Source organism: Phascolarctos cinereus, unplaced genomic scaffold (assembly GCF_003287225.1).
Source record: "Phascolarctos cinereus isolate Bilbo 61053 unplaced genomic scaffold, phaCin_HiC Scaffold_9;HRSCAF=440, whole genome shotgun sequence".
Classification (NCBI taxonomy): Eukaryota; Metazoa; Chordata; class Mammalia; order Diprotodontia; family Phascolarctidae; genus Phascolarctos; species Phascolarctos cinereus.
The window spans coordinates 206874938-206890515 of NW_027556402.1; the positions used below are offsets into that span (position 1 = coordinate 206874938).

At 43.0% G+C, this 15578-nt stretch overlaps 1 protein-coding gene across 2 annotated transcripts in view; it reads left to right on the plus strand.

The window, feature by feature from the left end:
• Positions 1 to 15578, plus strand: part of PTPN5 (protein tyrosine phosphatase non-receptor type 5) — a 115010-nt gene that overhangs the window by 67364 nt on the left and 32068 nt on the right. Inside the window, exons 1-3 of one of the 2 annotated variants that reach the window (XM_078148255.1) lie at positions 8502 to 8579; positions 14294 to 14475; positions 15197 to 15310. In XM_078148255.1, the coding sequence (XP_078004381.1) occupies positions 14314 to 14475; positions 15197 to 15310 (276 nt within the window). In that variant the 5' untranslated portion in view covers positions 8502 to 8579; positions 14294 to 14313. Of the gene's footprint in view, positions 1 to 8501; positions 8580 to 14293; positions 14476 to 15196; positions 15311 to 15578 lie in introns of those variants that run through there. The other variant, XM_021005497.2, reaches the window with a different exon arrangement.

The window sequence follows — 15578 nt, forward strand, 5'->3', positions numbered from 1 at the left end:
CAGTCTCTAATGGCAAAACTGTCCCTTGTTTTTTTATTTTATTTATTTTACTCTGAACTTAAATAAAACAAGCATTCCATGATATAGTAGAATCGAAAAAAAAAAGATGATTGCACATGAAACTGCAAGTCTATTGTATATAACTTGCTATTCCTTTTAAAATATATAATAAAGTTATCTTGTAATTTTTTTTTCCTTTTTTTCTTCTCTTCCCACCCCAAAGATGGCTACCATTAGACATAAGTACGTGTATATACAGATGTGTGTATGTGTGTGTGTGTGTGTGTGTGTCTGTGTACTTTCTACATACTTCAGTTCATCAGCTCTTTCTCTGGATGCAGATAGTATCTTCCTTCATATGTACGCAAACAATTACATCTTTGTCTTCTCCCTCTCAAGGCCATCCTTGAATGCTCCAAGCATTCTTAAAAGGAGCAGCATTATTTTTTTTAAAAAAGCAGTCATGAAGACAAAACACCCACACTCTGTGGGCCTATTCACTATTTCCAAGATAATTCAATTCCTTGTCCTGAGAATTGGGGTGGGGGGCCCAAAGAGGAGGGCTGAGGAATGGAACCAGAGGAGAATCTGAGGAACTAGCTTCAGTTAGAAGGGATGGGGGGAGAGTAAAGTGAGGAGCCATAACAACCTTGTGAGCCCATCTTAAAGATGAGGAAATTAAGGTGTAGAGAAGTTAAATTATTTCCTCAGGGTCACACAGTTAGCAAGTTCAAACCCAAATCTACCTTCAACTCCTGCATTGTTTCTATTATATCACAGTGCTTCTAACACAGACCATTAGGATTCCTAGGTGGCTAAATGCATATATAGTCTCCTTTCTTGAAAATCAGAAGCTGCCTTAACTGAAACTGACCCTTTAAAGCTGAGGAAGATCTTCCTCAAGGGAAGACTGGCTGGAAAGAGGAGATAAAACATTTCCCTGGGTTAGCTAGCCAATTAATTCATTCAGGGAGCTGTCTTTGGTGCTGCCCCAGCCAGACACCCCACCCCTACCTCAGAGCCTTCCTTACCTGCTTTTCTGTCACTGATCTACTTATAGATAAAGTCTGTACCTGTTTTGTCTTCTGGTACAACCCCAAGATCTGTTTGTGACCAGACTTTGTTCTCAGCGTGCTAGTGATCTCTCCAGGTCCTGCTATCTGTATCTTGTACCCAGTCTGGGTATGCTTCACCTTTCCACCCCAATTTGCCTGATTATCCATGGCTGGGTTTGACTCTCAGCTTCAGATAGGGCAGAAGGGTATGAGTTGTTCTGCTGCTCCCACATAAACCACCTCTGTTCCTGGTCTTCATCCTTGGTCTGGCAGATCACCAGAGACTCTGCACAGTGAACTTCCTGTAATTCCAGGTTTTCAAGAGGAAGAGTAGACCTTATCATCCTGTCCTTACCATCCCATGACCTCAAGCTTTGTTTTGTTCACCTTGGATCCCTTGAATTGTGGGTAGCTTGGGGCCCCTTCCCCAGAGCTGCAGTGGCCTGTTCTCAGATATACTCTCTGTTGTTCCCTTCGAGAGTGAGAGTAGGGGCCCTTTGTTTGTAGAAACAAAGCTGTTTGCCATTTAGAATATAATCTTTTTATTATTTCCTCATTCAAAGAGTACTTAAGTTTTGGGGGGGAAAATCATTAGCATTCCAGATTTAATTAACTTTGCAAGACGAAACCGCAGCTCTTATCTTCAGGGGCCGTGCCCATGCCATCTGCCAAGCCCATGGATGGAGATGTACACTAGATTACCAAAAGCCTAAAAGCCCCTGATCAATACAACAACAACAACAATAGTTAGCATTTATATAACACTTTAAGGTTTGCAAAATGCTTTAAATATATTATCTCATTTGATCCTTACAACAACCCTGTGAGACTGGTGTTATTATTAGGTTCATTTTACACTGAGGAAATTGAAGTAGACAGGGTCAAACAGCTAGTATATAAGGCAGGATTTGAACTCAGATCTTCCTGACTCCAAGTCCATTACTTTCTCCACTGCCTCATATTGTAATGCAATTTAAAATTAGCTTGGGTGATCAACTCGCTAATTTCTCGGTATAACAATATCACACTACCTCACCTTTGTGGCTACCTTCTTGTCATCAACCTGTCACGTATCTCTGTCATGTAGTTCTCTCTGTCTCTCTCAGCAGGTAGGAGTAACAACGTAGATGCATGTCCACTTTTGCCCACAGGACAACCCTCACCCTACAAGCTCTGTGTTGGCTTACATTGCAGGTGGATGTAATTGACACCAGGTTTCTGAGAGATCAGGATGTTTGCAGTGTGTCTCCATGTGCACATACCACACCTGTCCTAGTTTGCCACCTACACATCCCCAAGCTACAGAAAAAAGGAGGGTTGGCTCTGAGAAGTCCTTTTGAAGTCATAGTACAATCTCAAGTCCTGTGGGAAAGGGAGGCTCCTAATAGTCACATAGGCCATGAACTTTTCATGTAGTCAGACCTCACCAATACTCACAGAGACAGTGAATTTTCCATGCAGTCTGGCCTAGAGACCAGAGGAGAGCAGTCTTGCCATTCAAAGGCATAAAAAACATGATGGGAATGATGTTAACATCTGCGTCATGGTTGATATGTACTTTTCTCCCATGAATTTGCTTTTCATTACTTTAGAGTAAGAACTCCCATTAATTTTTTTATAATATTTTGATAACTCCATTTCAATTTAAATAGATTCCTTTATAATCTTATGTGTTTTATGCATATAAAAACACTAATTTGAGGAGGGGTCCATAGGCTTCACTGGAATGCCAAAGGGGTCCAGGAGACAAAAATTTAAGAACCCCTGGTTTTGACACATCTCTTCAGAGACCTCTTTTAGTTCTCTTAGGAGTTGGGGACTTCCCAGTAAAAAATAATGAGCATAAAAAGTTGGTCTTTCTCCCACTAGGATTAGCTTTGCCTCCCCAGGATCCTGTTCTACTTTGCATCCCTTCCCAGCTTTGCTCTCAGCTCTCTTTCAACTAATGTCCCCAAAGGTTAGTTGAAAAGAGCAAAAAGTGTTACCTCTCCCAGAGGAATTTATGTTGCAGAAGACTCCAATGCCTTCAAAAGCTAAAGAAACAAATCTCTGATGGAGGAATTTTAGGTGATAGGACCTGAATCTCAGGTGCTTAGGAGGCAATAAATTATTGTTTGCATGGAGTGGGGGAGTGCCGTTGTCCCTTGGATCACAGCATATGAGTGACCGTGTACTCTGTCAAATTGTAAAGCTGGCCCTAGATATGTTCTACATGCAGGCTTGTCTAGAAAGTCAGTCAACAAGCACTTGGGGGCTGCAGAAAGAGCACACAAGAAGTCACGTCAGCCAGACCATGACTTTAAAGTGACACAAGTCTCTGCCCAGGGATGAGGAGGAGGATGTACACGCATGCTTCAGACGCCCTCATGGCCCCTGGACCTTGATGACTCTGGAAGAGAGAGTGAGGCTGCTGATTTTGTGCAACTCTGCCTCACTTAAATCCAAGTCAAGGCATCACCCTGTGATGTCATTTGTCCTCTTCAAAAACACAGGATGGACAGCAACAACGGCATTTGAAAAATCTAAGTAGAAAAAAAAGTGGTAGGGAGCTGGAAAGCACTTTGAATCAGAAGTCAGAAAACTCAGATTCTTGATCCAATCTGGCAATTGACCAGCTCTGTGAATTTTGGCAAGTAATTTACACCCTCTGGGCATCAGTTTCTTCAGCTATAAAATGGATTAGATGATTTCTAAAGTCCCGTTTCTGACTTCTGTGAATTCTACTTGCTCAGCCATGGAGGTGGAGATGGATAGAGGTGACTGTGACATTCTAATCATAAGCAGTCCCATGTGGTAATGTGGGGACTGAGCCAGGAGGTGTGTTCAGCAGACTGTTCTGTTGTGTGTTTGGGAAAGGAGGAAAGTTGAATGGGACAAAGCCCCACTCTGTGTGTAAATATGGGCAGGCTCAGCAAGCTGTCTGTACCAATTCCCCACAGGGCTGGAAGCCAGGGAGGCACCATGGGGATAGGAGTGAGCTCCACAAAGATGAGTCACAGAGAAAAGCAGCAGTTTACATACAGATTCGATCCAACTAGCGGGGCCTCCACCAGAACCACCATTCGCTGGACCCACAGTGCCAAAGCCAGGCCAGTCTGGAGCACTTAGGAGGCTCACAAGATCATACCTCTAGAGGTAGATGGGATATTAGATGTCAATGAATCAACCCACTCTTTCAACAGATTAGAAAACGGAGGAAGACCTGTTTTCAATTCCTGCCTTGGAAACTTACTAGCTCTGTGGCTTTGGGAAAGTAATTACGCTCTCTAGGAGTCAGCTTGCTCATCTCTAAATGAGGTCAGTCCCCATGACCTCTAAAGATTGCTTCCCATTCTAAATCTATAATGCTATTATCCTAAATGATTTGCCCAAGGTCTTACAAATAATAAGTGAAAGAGGCATAATTTGAACTCAGATCTTCTGAGCCCAAATCAGTATTCTCTCCATTGTATCATTCAGGGGAATTTCACTGAGTTTGACCTTAACAGCTGATGACGTCTAATGTGGCCTCTTCATTATTGTAACCCAATGCATTAATCGTGCAAGTCTGCGCTTGGCTTTTCATCACTTTCCCTCTAGGGTAGCAGTTCTCAAAGTGTAGTTAGTTCCATGGACCCTTCCCGAGATTCTCCCTAGGAGTCTGAAAAGTCAAAGCCATTTTCATAAGAATACTAAGATTTTATTTACCTATTAAAATACTCCTCCCTTTTCCAACTTCATATTCATATACTTCTTCATATACTTCAACCAAAATAATATTGCAACAGATTGAATACAGAAGCAGCTCTTAGCCAGACCTTAAAGAGACATGCGAAAATGTGGCCCTACACAGGTAAGTGGTACAGTGGATAGAGCCCTGGGCCTAGAGTCAGGAAGACCCTTTAAGTTCACATCTACATGTTTTGCAGGACTTCACATGTATAATGGGTATATTACTGCTTGCCTCTCAACTAGAAGAGCTGGAGAAACAGAGGAAGGCACTTGGAACTCAACATTTAAAAAAAAAAAAGTTAAAGTTAAAATCCAGTCTCTGACACTTAACAAGCTATATGACCCTGGGCAAGTCAGTTAACTTCTTTCTGTTTGCCTCAATTTCTTCGATTGTAAAATGGGGATAATAATAGTATCTACCCCTGACAGTTGTTGTAAGGATAAAATGAGATATTTGAAAAGCACTTAGCACATGCCTGGCGCATAGCATATGCTTAATTAATATTTGTTTTCTTTCCATGATTTGCTTCCTTGTATAATACAGAGTTCCAGCCTTGAATTACTGACCCAATAACCAATTTTCCAGATTGTCTCACACCCTTAGATCTTGACACTTTGCAGACAGCCTGTTTTTGACTCTAGACACACCTGAGTTGAAAAGCAAACAGCTGGATGAGGAAAACAGCAGGGAAATACAGCCGTTCACAGCTGCTAGTTATGTCCATAAATTCCCCCACTATTTCAACAGTATGGAAACATTCCTTTGATGTTGATGATTGCTGTTTAATGAGGTAGGAGATCTAGGCCCTGAATGTTTGTGATTGAGCATGTCAGACATGGAATGTGAAGAGAGTGGAGCATGGATGGAGGGTTAACATTATGGTCAAGGATTAAGCCAATGCTGAGGTTTCATGCCAAATCCAACATTCTTTCCACTGTACCATGTTGCCTTCCTAGAGAACAGTTTTGTGAGTCAAAGGATAAGAGACAAAAGATATGATGTAAATAAACATAAGCGTGTTTGGATGTGTATTCTTGGAAATTTATGAAAATGTATGTTGTGTATCCCTGGAAGTTTGTAGGGAAAATATAGGTGTGGTCCCCAGAGGGTGGCTTTTACCCTTAGAGTAAACCTTGATTTAGGGAACATAGGAAGAGCAGGGATTAGGGTAGTTCAAAAAGGCCATCACCAACTGACTGCTGGACATTTTGAATTGGATGCCCCCATAGGCATCTCAGACTCACATGTCCAAAACAGAACTCATTGTCTTTATCCCAAAATCCTACCCTCTTCTGAACTTCCCTATTACTATGGGGGTATCACCACCCTTCCAGTGATCCAGGCTTATAACCTTAGTGTCATCTTCAGTTTCCCTCTCATTTACTCCACATATCCAGTCAGCTGCAAAATCTTATCATTTCTTTCTCTACAGCATCTCCTACATACCTTCCCTACTTTCCACTCACAAAACTGCCATCCTACTTCACATCCTTATTGCTTCCCTCCTGGACTATTCCAGTGGCCTTCTAATTGGTCTCCCTGCCTCAAGTCTCTCTTCCCTCCAGTCTAACCTCCACTCATTTGTCAACATGATTTTCCTAAATTGTCACTCTAACTATGTCTCTCCCTTGCTCAGTAAAGTCTACTACCTCTCTATCACCTCTAGAATCAAATATAAGATCCTCTGTTTGAAATTAACAGCACCTCATAACCTGGGCCCCTTCTACCTTTGCAATCTTCTTACATTCTCCTCCCCTCCATGAAGTCTACAATCTAACTATACTGACCTAACTGCCATTCCTTGAATATGACATTCCATCTCCCACTAGTTGTTCAGCATGCTTGGAATGTTCTCCTTCCCAGCATCCAACTCTTAAAATCCCTGGCTTCCTTTAAGACCCCAAATCAGGCACTACCTCCCCTATAATGCCTTTCCTAGTTCCCCTGTCCTCCCAGATGGTCCCCTCTAAGTTTACCTTCCATCCACTTTGTATAGTCTAATTTATATGTTTTTCTCCTCCATTTTAATACAAGTTCCTTGAGGACCTGGACAGGTTTTTGCTTTTCTTTTTTACCTTCCCTAGTGCCTAGCACAGTGCCTGGAACATAGAAAGTACTTAATGAATGCTCATTGATCAAATTGTCTGAAATGAGAGTGAAGAGGGGAAAAAATGACCAATAATTAGGGAAATGCAAATTAAAACAACTCTGAAGTTCCACCTACTTTCCAGAAAGACTGGACCAATTCACAGGTCCACCAACAGTACATCGTTGTACCTATTTTCCCACAACCTCTCTAGCATTTGTCATTCTCTTTTTTTGGTCAGTTTTGCCAATCTAGAACTTCAGAGTTTTGGGGAGGGGTTTGCATTTCTCTACTAATGATTTGGATATAATGGAGGAGACAACATATATAAATTGGATCATTCTTTCTCTTCAATCTCATTTTAGCCAGTCGATCAATAAGCATTTGTTAAGTACTTTAGGTGTGTAAAAAGCTATTAAACTGTGCATATCCTTTGACCCAATGGTATAACTACTAGGTCTATACCCTAAAAGAGATCCAAGAAAGAAGAAAAGAAAACCCTACGGACAAATATATTTATAGTAGGTCTCATGGTGGCAAAGAATTAGAAACTAAGGAGATGCCTATTAATTGGGAAATGGCTAGACAAGTTTCGGCATATGATGTGATGGAATATTGTGCTATAAGAAATAATGAAAGAGATGGTTTCATAGAAACCTAGGAAGATTTGTGTAAACTGATGAAGAGTGAGGTGAGCAGAAATAGAAAAGAAATGCATATGATAACAACAGTATTAAGACAAGCAACTTTGAAAAACATGGAAACTCTGATCAACATAATGACTAACCATAATTCCAGAGGACTGAGGATTAAACATGCTGGCTACCTGCTGATAGAGTTGTAATAGATTCAGAATGCAGAGAATTTTTTTTAACACGGCCAGTGCAGAAATTGTTTTTGTTTGATTATATATATATTTGTAACAAAGATTTTGGTTTTCTTGCTTTCTCATGGGAAGGAGGAAGGAGGGAAGAAAAGAAGGCAGATCTTTGAAAATGAAATTTAATTTAAAAAAAGAAATGAAAGTAAAGAATAAAGTATAACTTTGAAATAAAGTATAACTTTGAGGTTGAGAACCTGGATTACTGGAAGAATGGTAGTTCCCTCAACAGAATTAGAAGGAGGGGTGGGTTTGCAGGGGGCGAGGTGGGGGGAGAGATAGAGTTTGGTTTTGAATGTGTGGTAATATCCAGCAAGTACTTAGAGATACAGAGTTGGAGGTCTGTAATCACTTGAAAAAAGTTTGGCCTAAATATATATTCAAGAAAATAATGAAGAATGCTTATTGTCCAAATAGTGATATGCAGTTAGATGGACTACCTGTAGAGCTTTCTAACAGTATGTTTATTTTGAACAGCCAATGTAGACAGAAGATGGCCTCAGAATTGAATGGAAGGAAAGAAGCAAGCTGGATTGCTTTTAGGAAAGTGCTCAGTGATTTAATGATCCCAAGTTTATCGCTGAAACAAAGGCCTATTTTTTAAGATACCAGTATCCTTCAGATTTATGCTATATAGCCATAAATCATGGAATGGGGAGGGAAGGGAATAAGCATTTATATGGTGCTTACTTTGTGCCAGGTGCTGTACTGAGCACTTTTACAAATATTATCTCATTTGATCCTCACAACAGGTCTGTAAGGAAAATGCTAGTAAGATCGCCATTTTACAGTTGAGGAAATTGAGACAAAGAGAAGTTAAGTGATTTGCCCAGAGTCACACACCTGGTAAGTGTCTGAGGCCGAATTTGAACTCAGTTCTTCCCGCCTCCAGACCCAGCACTCTATCCACTGTGCACCGGCTGCCTCAGTCTCCAAAATCTCCAAAGAATTAAAGCTGTGAGTTAACCAAGGGATGATGGAAGGATAGATATATGGTAAGAGTAACCATGATATATTACCAACAAAGTACTGCATCCCAGGAGAACAATTTGATGTGTGATTAAAGAGAGCAGGAAATCTAGTCAGAAAATGGAAATGCCGCAACCACGTAGGGAAAGTGAGGGACAGTGTGTGTTCTTCTGATGCCTACGTAATGTCAGAAAATCTGGAGGAAGGCCCTAGCACACTATGTGGACCCCAATGAAGGAATAATAGAAGGACATAGACAAGGGCCCCACAGGATAAGAGAGAGGTGGGTTTTGATCAGCCTCATTGGAAAACATCCAAATTCATGAGACCATAGATCCATCAAAGTCACTTGGTCCACTCGTCTACCTGAAACACATCCTTCTCTTACCCACATACTTCCTCAAGTCATCCCAATCACAGTTCTCATGTTTAATGACTACCTGGAGAAGTGGAAGCAGCTCAGAGTTTTTTACACTCTTACCAGCAAACAGCTGAGGTAGCACACAAATGGAGTTGACTGCCATTCCTAGGGAGCCCTAGAGCATAGAATAATAACCTCCATTCTGATAGCACTACCTAGGACTTAATGGAAAAGGCCAAAGGCTCCTTCCTTTCCCTTCCCTCAGATAATCAGACCTTTGGCCTGCCTGCTGGGGATCTGGAACACTATTCACCCCATGTCCTTTGGTATGATGAGTTCACCTTGACGTCTAACTACATACTAAGTCTTCACCCACTCCTACTAATTGTGGGTTAAGTAGGAAGAATTCATTGTTCAAACCCTCCTAGAATCACAAGTGGTAATGAGGTCTCCTGTGGGACCAACGGAGAGCATATGGCAACCAACATGGAGGTCTTCCATCAGTTCCATAATATTCACCACAGCCTTGAGAAGCGGAGAGACATCTCCTGAGGAGGCATAGTGTGGGATCTCACAGCAGAGTTTGAAAGAAGAGTGATAAATCCTCCCCCCACAGTGCCATCATTTAGGCGTGATATTGGAGTTGAGGTTGGGGGGGGAAGGATAGGATAAGGCGAGCAAGTAATATCAACAGCTTCCATGAGAAGACTCAAGCTTTGAGGCTGAATCAGACAATTGGTCAACTCCTGGCATTTCCCTTAGTTTGCTTCACAGCTTTATGTGGATTTCCAGACACAAATCTCTGCTACAACTGGTCTTCTCACTAAGTTTCGGCACTCTATAGACACACTGCCAACAGACCAGCCTAGTGTTTGGGGTTTGGTTTGGTTTGGGTTTTTGCCTAATAATTGATCTCCTCCCAATGTGGACCCTGTCTCTTCTGTCCTGAATAAATATTGCCTTATCCTTAACACTGGCTTTGCCTAATCGCCTGCATCTGTTGGCCTTTGAGAGGGGATGACGATGGTCTTTGGCCATGATCATGAGCCTTGGACAAGGCACTAAGCCACTTTTCCTGAATAGCATTGTGTTTCTTCTATTTTTACTATCTCAGTAGAGTCAGCTTAACCAGTCTCACACTCACCAGTGCTAGTAGACCTGCTGATGCCTGTGATTGCCCCCAGTGGCGTACTTACCGATCTCAGCTTGCATATGTTTCCCTTTGCGTCTTCTCTTGCTTAAGTTGACAGCAGCAAAATTGCCGTGACCTCCAGAGAATTGTGCCTATGGACTCATTCAGCTTTGACTGCTAACTGGCAAGTAGGAGGTCAGTGATCCCCACCTCTCGGTCTCTGAGGCTCTAAGCTAAGCTCCTAAATCCGGAGACAAAGGTAGAGATGGTACCTGTTTCCTTATGATACTTCCTTACCCACTTTTAACCTGTCTTATTCCCATCATTAAACATCACTAGGGAGAGAGATAAGGGAGAATTGGGGGCAGAGGGGAGGTATAACAGAGGAGGAAGGGCTGACAGCCCCTCTAGGCCAGAGACACCAAGGCTTGTGAATAGGCAGTGACTTGCCCAGGTCCATAGAGTGACTGACTTGAAGAAGAGATTAAAAATAAAATTCAATAAGACTCCATCTCTCTACTTAGCAGTCTCTATCACATCCTATAAAGCCACCTAACCCCCCTCCCAAGAAAGCATTTCACTCCACACCTGGAATGCTGTAGGCATTCAATAAATGTTTGTTGATCTGATCTGGTCTATTCAGTACCCAGTTCATTCTATCAGGCTCATGAAAGCAAAATATGTCTCTATTTCTGTATACATTCTCATTCGAATACTGCTTCTACACAGCTCAACAAGCCAACGGTAATAAATTATGGTCAATGTTATTAATATGGCACCTTTCACAGGCAAAGATGACATTAATTAACAGGGCATTAACAAAAACATTATGTTCTTGGGGGGGGGGTTCTACTCATGGAAATGTCTCTTATCTCTTGCTTCATTTCTCATATCCAATCAGCTGCCAGGCTTTGTGGATTCTGTCTCCATGGTTTTCATTCATCCATTTCTCTCCACTCATTCCACAGCTACCATGTCACCACTCACCTGGATTATTTCAATAGCTCTGTTCATCTCCCAGTCTTCAGCCTTTTCCCTCTCTGATCCATTCTCTGAATAACTGGTAAAGTAATATTCCTAAAGCACGAGCCTAACCATGCTCAAGCGGCTATAATGGATCTTTCTTGCCTCTAGAATAAAATAAACTTCCCGACCTGACATTTAAAGCCCCAACCTGTCCTTCCAGGTTTATTACACATCATAGTCTTTTGAACACTCTATGATAGAACCAAACTGGCTTAACGTGGTGTATCTTCCGCACAATATTCAACTCCCTCCCACCTCCGAACCTTTGCACAGGCTGACCTCCATGCTTGAGACTGATTCCTTCCTTCTCCTCTTCCTCCTCCCTCCTTGCCTCTTGGAATCCCTAGCTTCCACTCAGGTAGCATCTCCTATAGGAACCCTGTTCTGCTCTCACCAGCTGCTCATACCTTTTTCCCAGAAACCTACTTGTACATATTTTATAATTTTCAATATACATACTGTTTCCCCTGAATAAAATGTAAGCTCTTCCAAGACAGGGACTTGAGGTTTTGCTTTTCTGTCCTCAGTACCTGGCACAAAGTAGCCTTTGAATTGTTTATTGAATAATAATTGAATAAAATTGGAATAAAATATTGAAAAATTATTGGATGATTGAATAAAATTGAAAAATTTGGGAGGAAAAATGAAAAAAATTAAATATTGAATAAATTAATGAGTTATACTTAATCCATGCTTTCACCCAGGTCCTTTTGCCTTAAATTGGGCATTTGAAAACAATTGGTGAGGGGCTTTGGGCCCTCTTCAGAACCATAGAACTGGACAGAGGTAACAAGCCATGTGAGACTCAAACCCGTAACCTCAACCCCACTAGCACTAGGGTCAAACCCTTTGAGCTAAGCTGCTGTGCTCGGTTGTGCTAACCAACGGGGAAAGGCCTGAGTTTGTTTCTTCCCCCATTGCCATGCCAGTAAAGCCCCAGCTATGTTGTCCTGGAGCAGGTGTATTAAGTAAGACCATTCAGCAGCCACTCACCTGCTGAAGCCTCAAGCTACTGAATTAGAAGCACAGGCAGAAATGAGTGGTGACTCAGTGACTGTGGGTCTCTCAAGAACGCAGTGTAATGGAAAGAACACTAGGTTTAGAGTCAGTCGGTAAACATTTCTTAAATGCCTACTGCGGCCCAGCATCCCACACTGTCTTTGAATGCACAAAATATAATGCATAGGATGACAAAGGAAATCAATTATATTGAAATGAACTTACCAATTTTTTCTTCAAAGTTCTCAGACCCTTGACCTAGTAGAACGTTGTGAGCAGGAAACAGCAAGTTAGGTCCATTTGACTCAACCACAGAGTATGTGTAGTAAGCCTAGAAAGGTAGCCTCGAGGGTAAAGACGATCTCATTTTTTCTTCTGTATCCCCAGCACCTAGCATCGTGCCTGGCACGTAGAAGGCGTTCAGTAAATGTTTTTTGACTTGGTAGTCCCCATCAGGCATAGAGCTTTTAACACAGTAACCTTCAAGAACCCAAAGTCATTTCCATACTGTGAATAAGCATCAGAGTAAGACCTGAGCAAAGACAGAAGATTAGCAACCTTTTTCCAATGGACTTTTGAACCATGCAGACTGAGGCTCCTTTTCTCTGGGACGTGGCTGTCAAAGTTTTGAATGAGACAGCCAACGATCACAGAAAACCTAGCCACAGAACACTTTGCTGCAGGTTTAAGGTTTTCTCCCAGGTCCACCAGTGGGCCGTGAAATCACAGAGAGATCCATAGGAGGGAAGGGAAGAGAAAGGAATCAGCATTCATTAAGTGCCTACTATGTGTCAGGCACTGTGCTTAGTGCTTATTTATAAATATTATCTCATTTGATCCTTTACAAATATTAACTTATTTGATAGGAAAAAGACGGCTTGTCAGGAACCATGGTCTTTTGCATTCCAGACAATTTGAACAAAGGAATAGACTTTCCTTCTCCGTGGATAAATATTTCTCCCATCAACCATGGTCTTTGTCCCACACAGCCAGTCACTGATCTATGCCAAGGAGATCCATAGCCCAGTGAGTGCTGCTTACATCAAGAATATGTGTGTGGATTCAGGAGGACGTGAGTTCAAATCCAGCCTTAGACACATAACACTTACTAGCTGTATGACCCTGGGCAAGTCACTTAACCCCATTGCCTAGCAAAAATATATGTATATAATGTATGTGTGTATATACACACACACTCACACACACACATGTGTGTGTGAGTATATAACATGTGCCTAAAAAGTTACAAGAATGGTTTCAATGTAGAGGCTGTAGATATGGTCTCCTTCCCCAGTAGCCATACCTCATATGCGTCTCTGGATATGTGGACAGGACAGCATTCACCTGGTTCTTATTTTTCTAATGACAATCCCAATAGGGCATCAATCTTTAAAGCTATTTCAGGTAGCAGTTAACAAATAGACATTTATTAAGCACTTACTATGTGCCAGGCACTGTGCTAAGTGCCAGGGATACAAAAAGAGGCAAATGACAGTCTCTGCCCTCAAGGAACAATGAACGAAGATCGCATGTGTCAAGGACTTCTCTAAGGGGGTGTATGTGCCACTTCCAAACCCCTCAGCTTGCTGGGAGTCTGGCTGCTGACATGGCCATGGATCTGTTCTTCAGCCTTGGGACAAGAGACCCTGAGGGCCTGGAACCCCAGGGACAGGTGTAGGTGGGAACAGAGAAGCTACACAGGCTGTGTGGGGCCAGGCCTTTAAAAATTGGGTTTGGGGAGGTTGTTTTTTGTTTCCTTAAGAAATGAAAAAGAATAAGGCTGAATAAACATGACTACATTAACTCACTGAAAAACCTCCTGCCATTTTAACTCTGTTCCTGGAGAAATAAAAGAAAAATAATTTGTCCACCCACACTCAGATCTTTCTGACGAAGGTAGGTGAATATTGCTTTGCTAATCGAGTGTGACGGCTGGATGTGAAGCCACACTGACGGATACAGGATTGAAAGGAATCAACAGCTTTTAAAAAAAAAAAAAAAAGGAAGTAGCTGCTACCGGGTCCCAACAGACCTGGGAGTCACTAAGCCTGACTGTGTTCCTGGCTTCTGCAGGTCTCCCCCAACCCATAGCAATGGAGGCTATCGATGAGAGTGAGGGGCACCCAGACGAGCAGGGGGAAACAGCAGCTCCCCCACAGTCCTCGGAGAGAGAAACAGAGCCTGCCCAGTGTCCCTGGGGCCAACCTCTGACTGGGGGTGGCAGTATGTGCTTGTTCGCCATCTCCCAATTCTTGGTAAGGACGTGGGATGCGCTAGGCTGTGGTGGGAGGAAGGGGGGAGGGGAAGAAGGAAGCTGAGGGACATCCCCATCCCCACCCCCCACCCCCATCCGAGATGAGCCCTAGAGGAACCCAGGGGCTCTGCTGTCTCACCTGTAAAGATTTCAGCCCAGTGGAATCCCTAGGGCTGGGATGAGGAGGAGCCAGGAGACCTGAACTCCAGCATCTACTCCCGGGCATCCTATGCCACTCCTGATCATAACCAGGGTCCTCTCTGGCGGAGCCTTGTCACAGTGGGATGTCCTCTGTAAGATCTTCTTTGTGAGGGCAGCTTTGTGGTTTCTTTTCTGTAGGGAGCTCTTGTGTGGCTAATCTTGGGGAGTCACATTCTCCCTGTAGGCCTTTTTTCTCTGGGAGTCTTCTGTTAGAGGTTGTGAGACCCTTCCCATACAGCTGGGCTCTTGCCTTCACTTTGGTGAATCATGTCTGTGCTGCTTCTGCAGATGAAGAGATTCCAGATCTCACCTTTGGGCTTTTCCTTGGTGTAGGCTGAGGGAGGGAAGAAGTTTGGGAATGTGTTCTTTAGAGTAACAGCCGAAATAAATGCAGAGGGATAGAAACACAAGGGTCTCTGAGGGATGAGCCAGGGGAGCGCCCTACAGCCCTTACCCCTGGCTCTGCCTTCTGGGCTCGGGTCTATGAGCTAACCTTGACCCCCTATCCCTTCCTTGTCCAGCTCGCCTTAGGAGTGCTCTGGCTCAGTGGGTATAGCTCTATTGCTCTGCAAGGGGTCATGGATATGGGCTCCTCCTTACTCACACCATTGGGACAACTGTTCATCGTTCCAGAGGTAAGTGGGCTCTGAAGGGACCAGGAGGGTTGGGAGGAGGACAGGTCAGGCTCTAATCCCATCCCTTCTCTACTCCCACTTCTTCACAGTTCCAAGGCTTCATTAATTCCAGCATTCAATATTGGGCTTCCGAAATCTCTCATTTGATTCTCTCTCCCTGTTTGGGAATCCTCCAGGGAACAGGGGATTAGCTTTCCCAATCATCCAAAACTTTCCCTCCCCTTGTCCTGTCTCTGGCAGCCCAAGCCTTGGGATATACCTCCAAGAG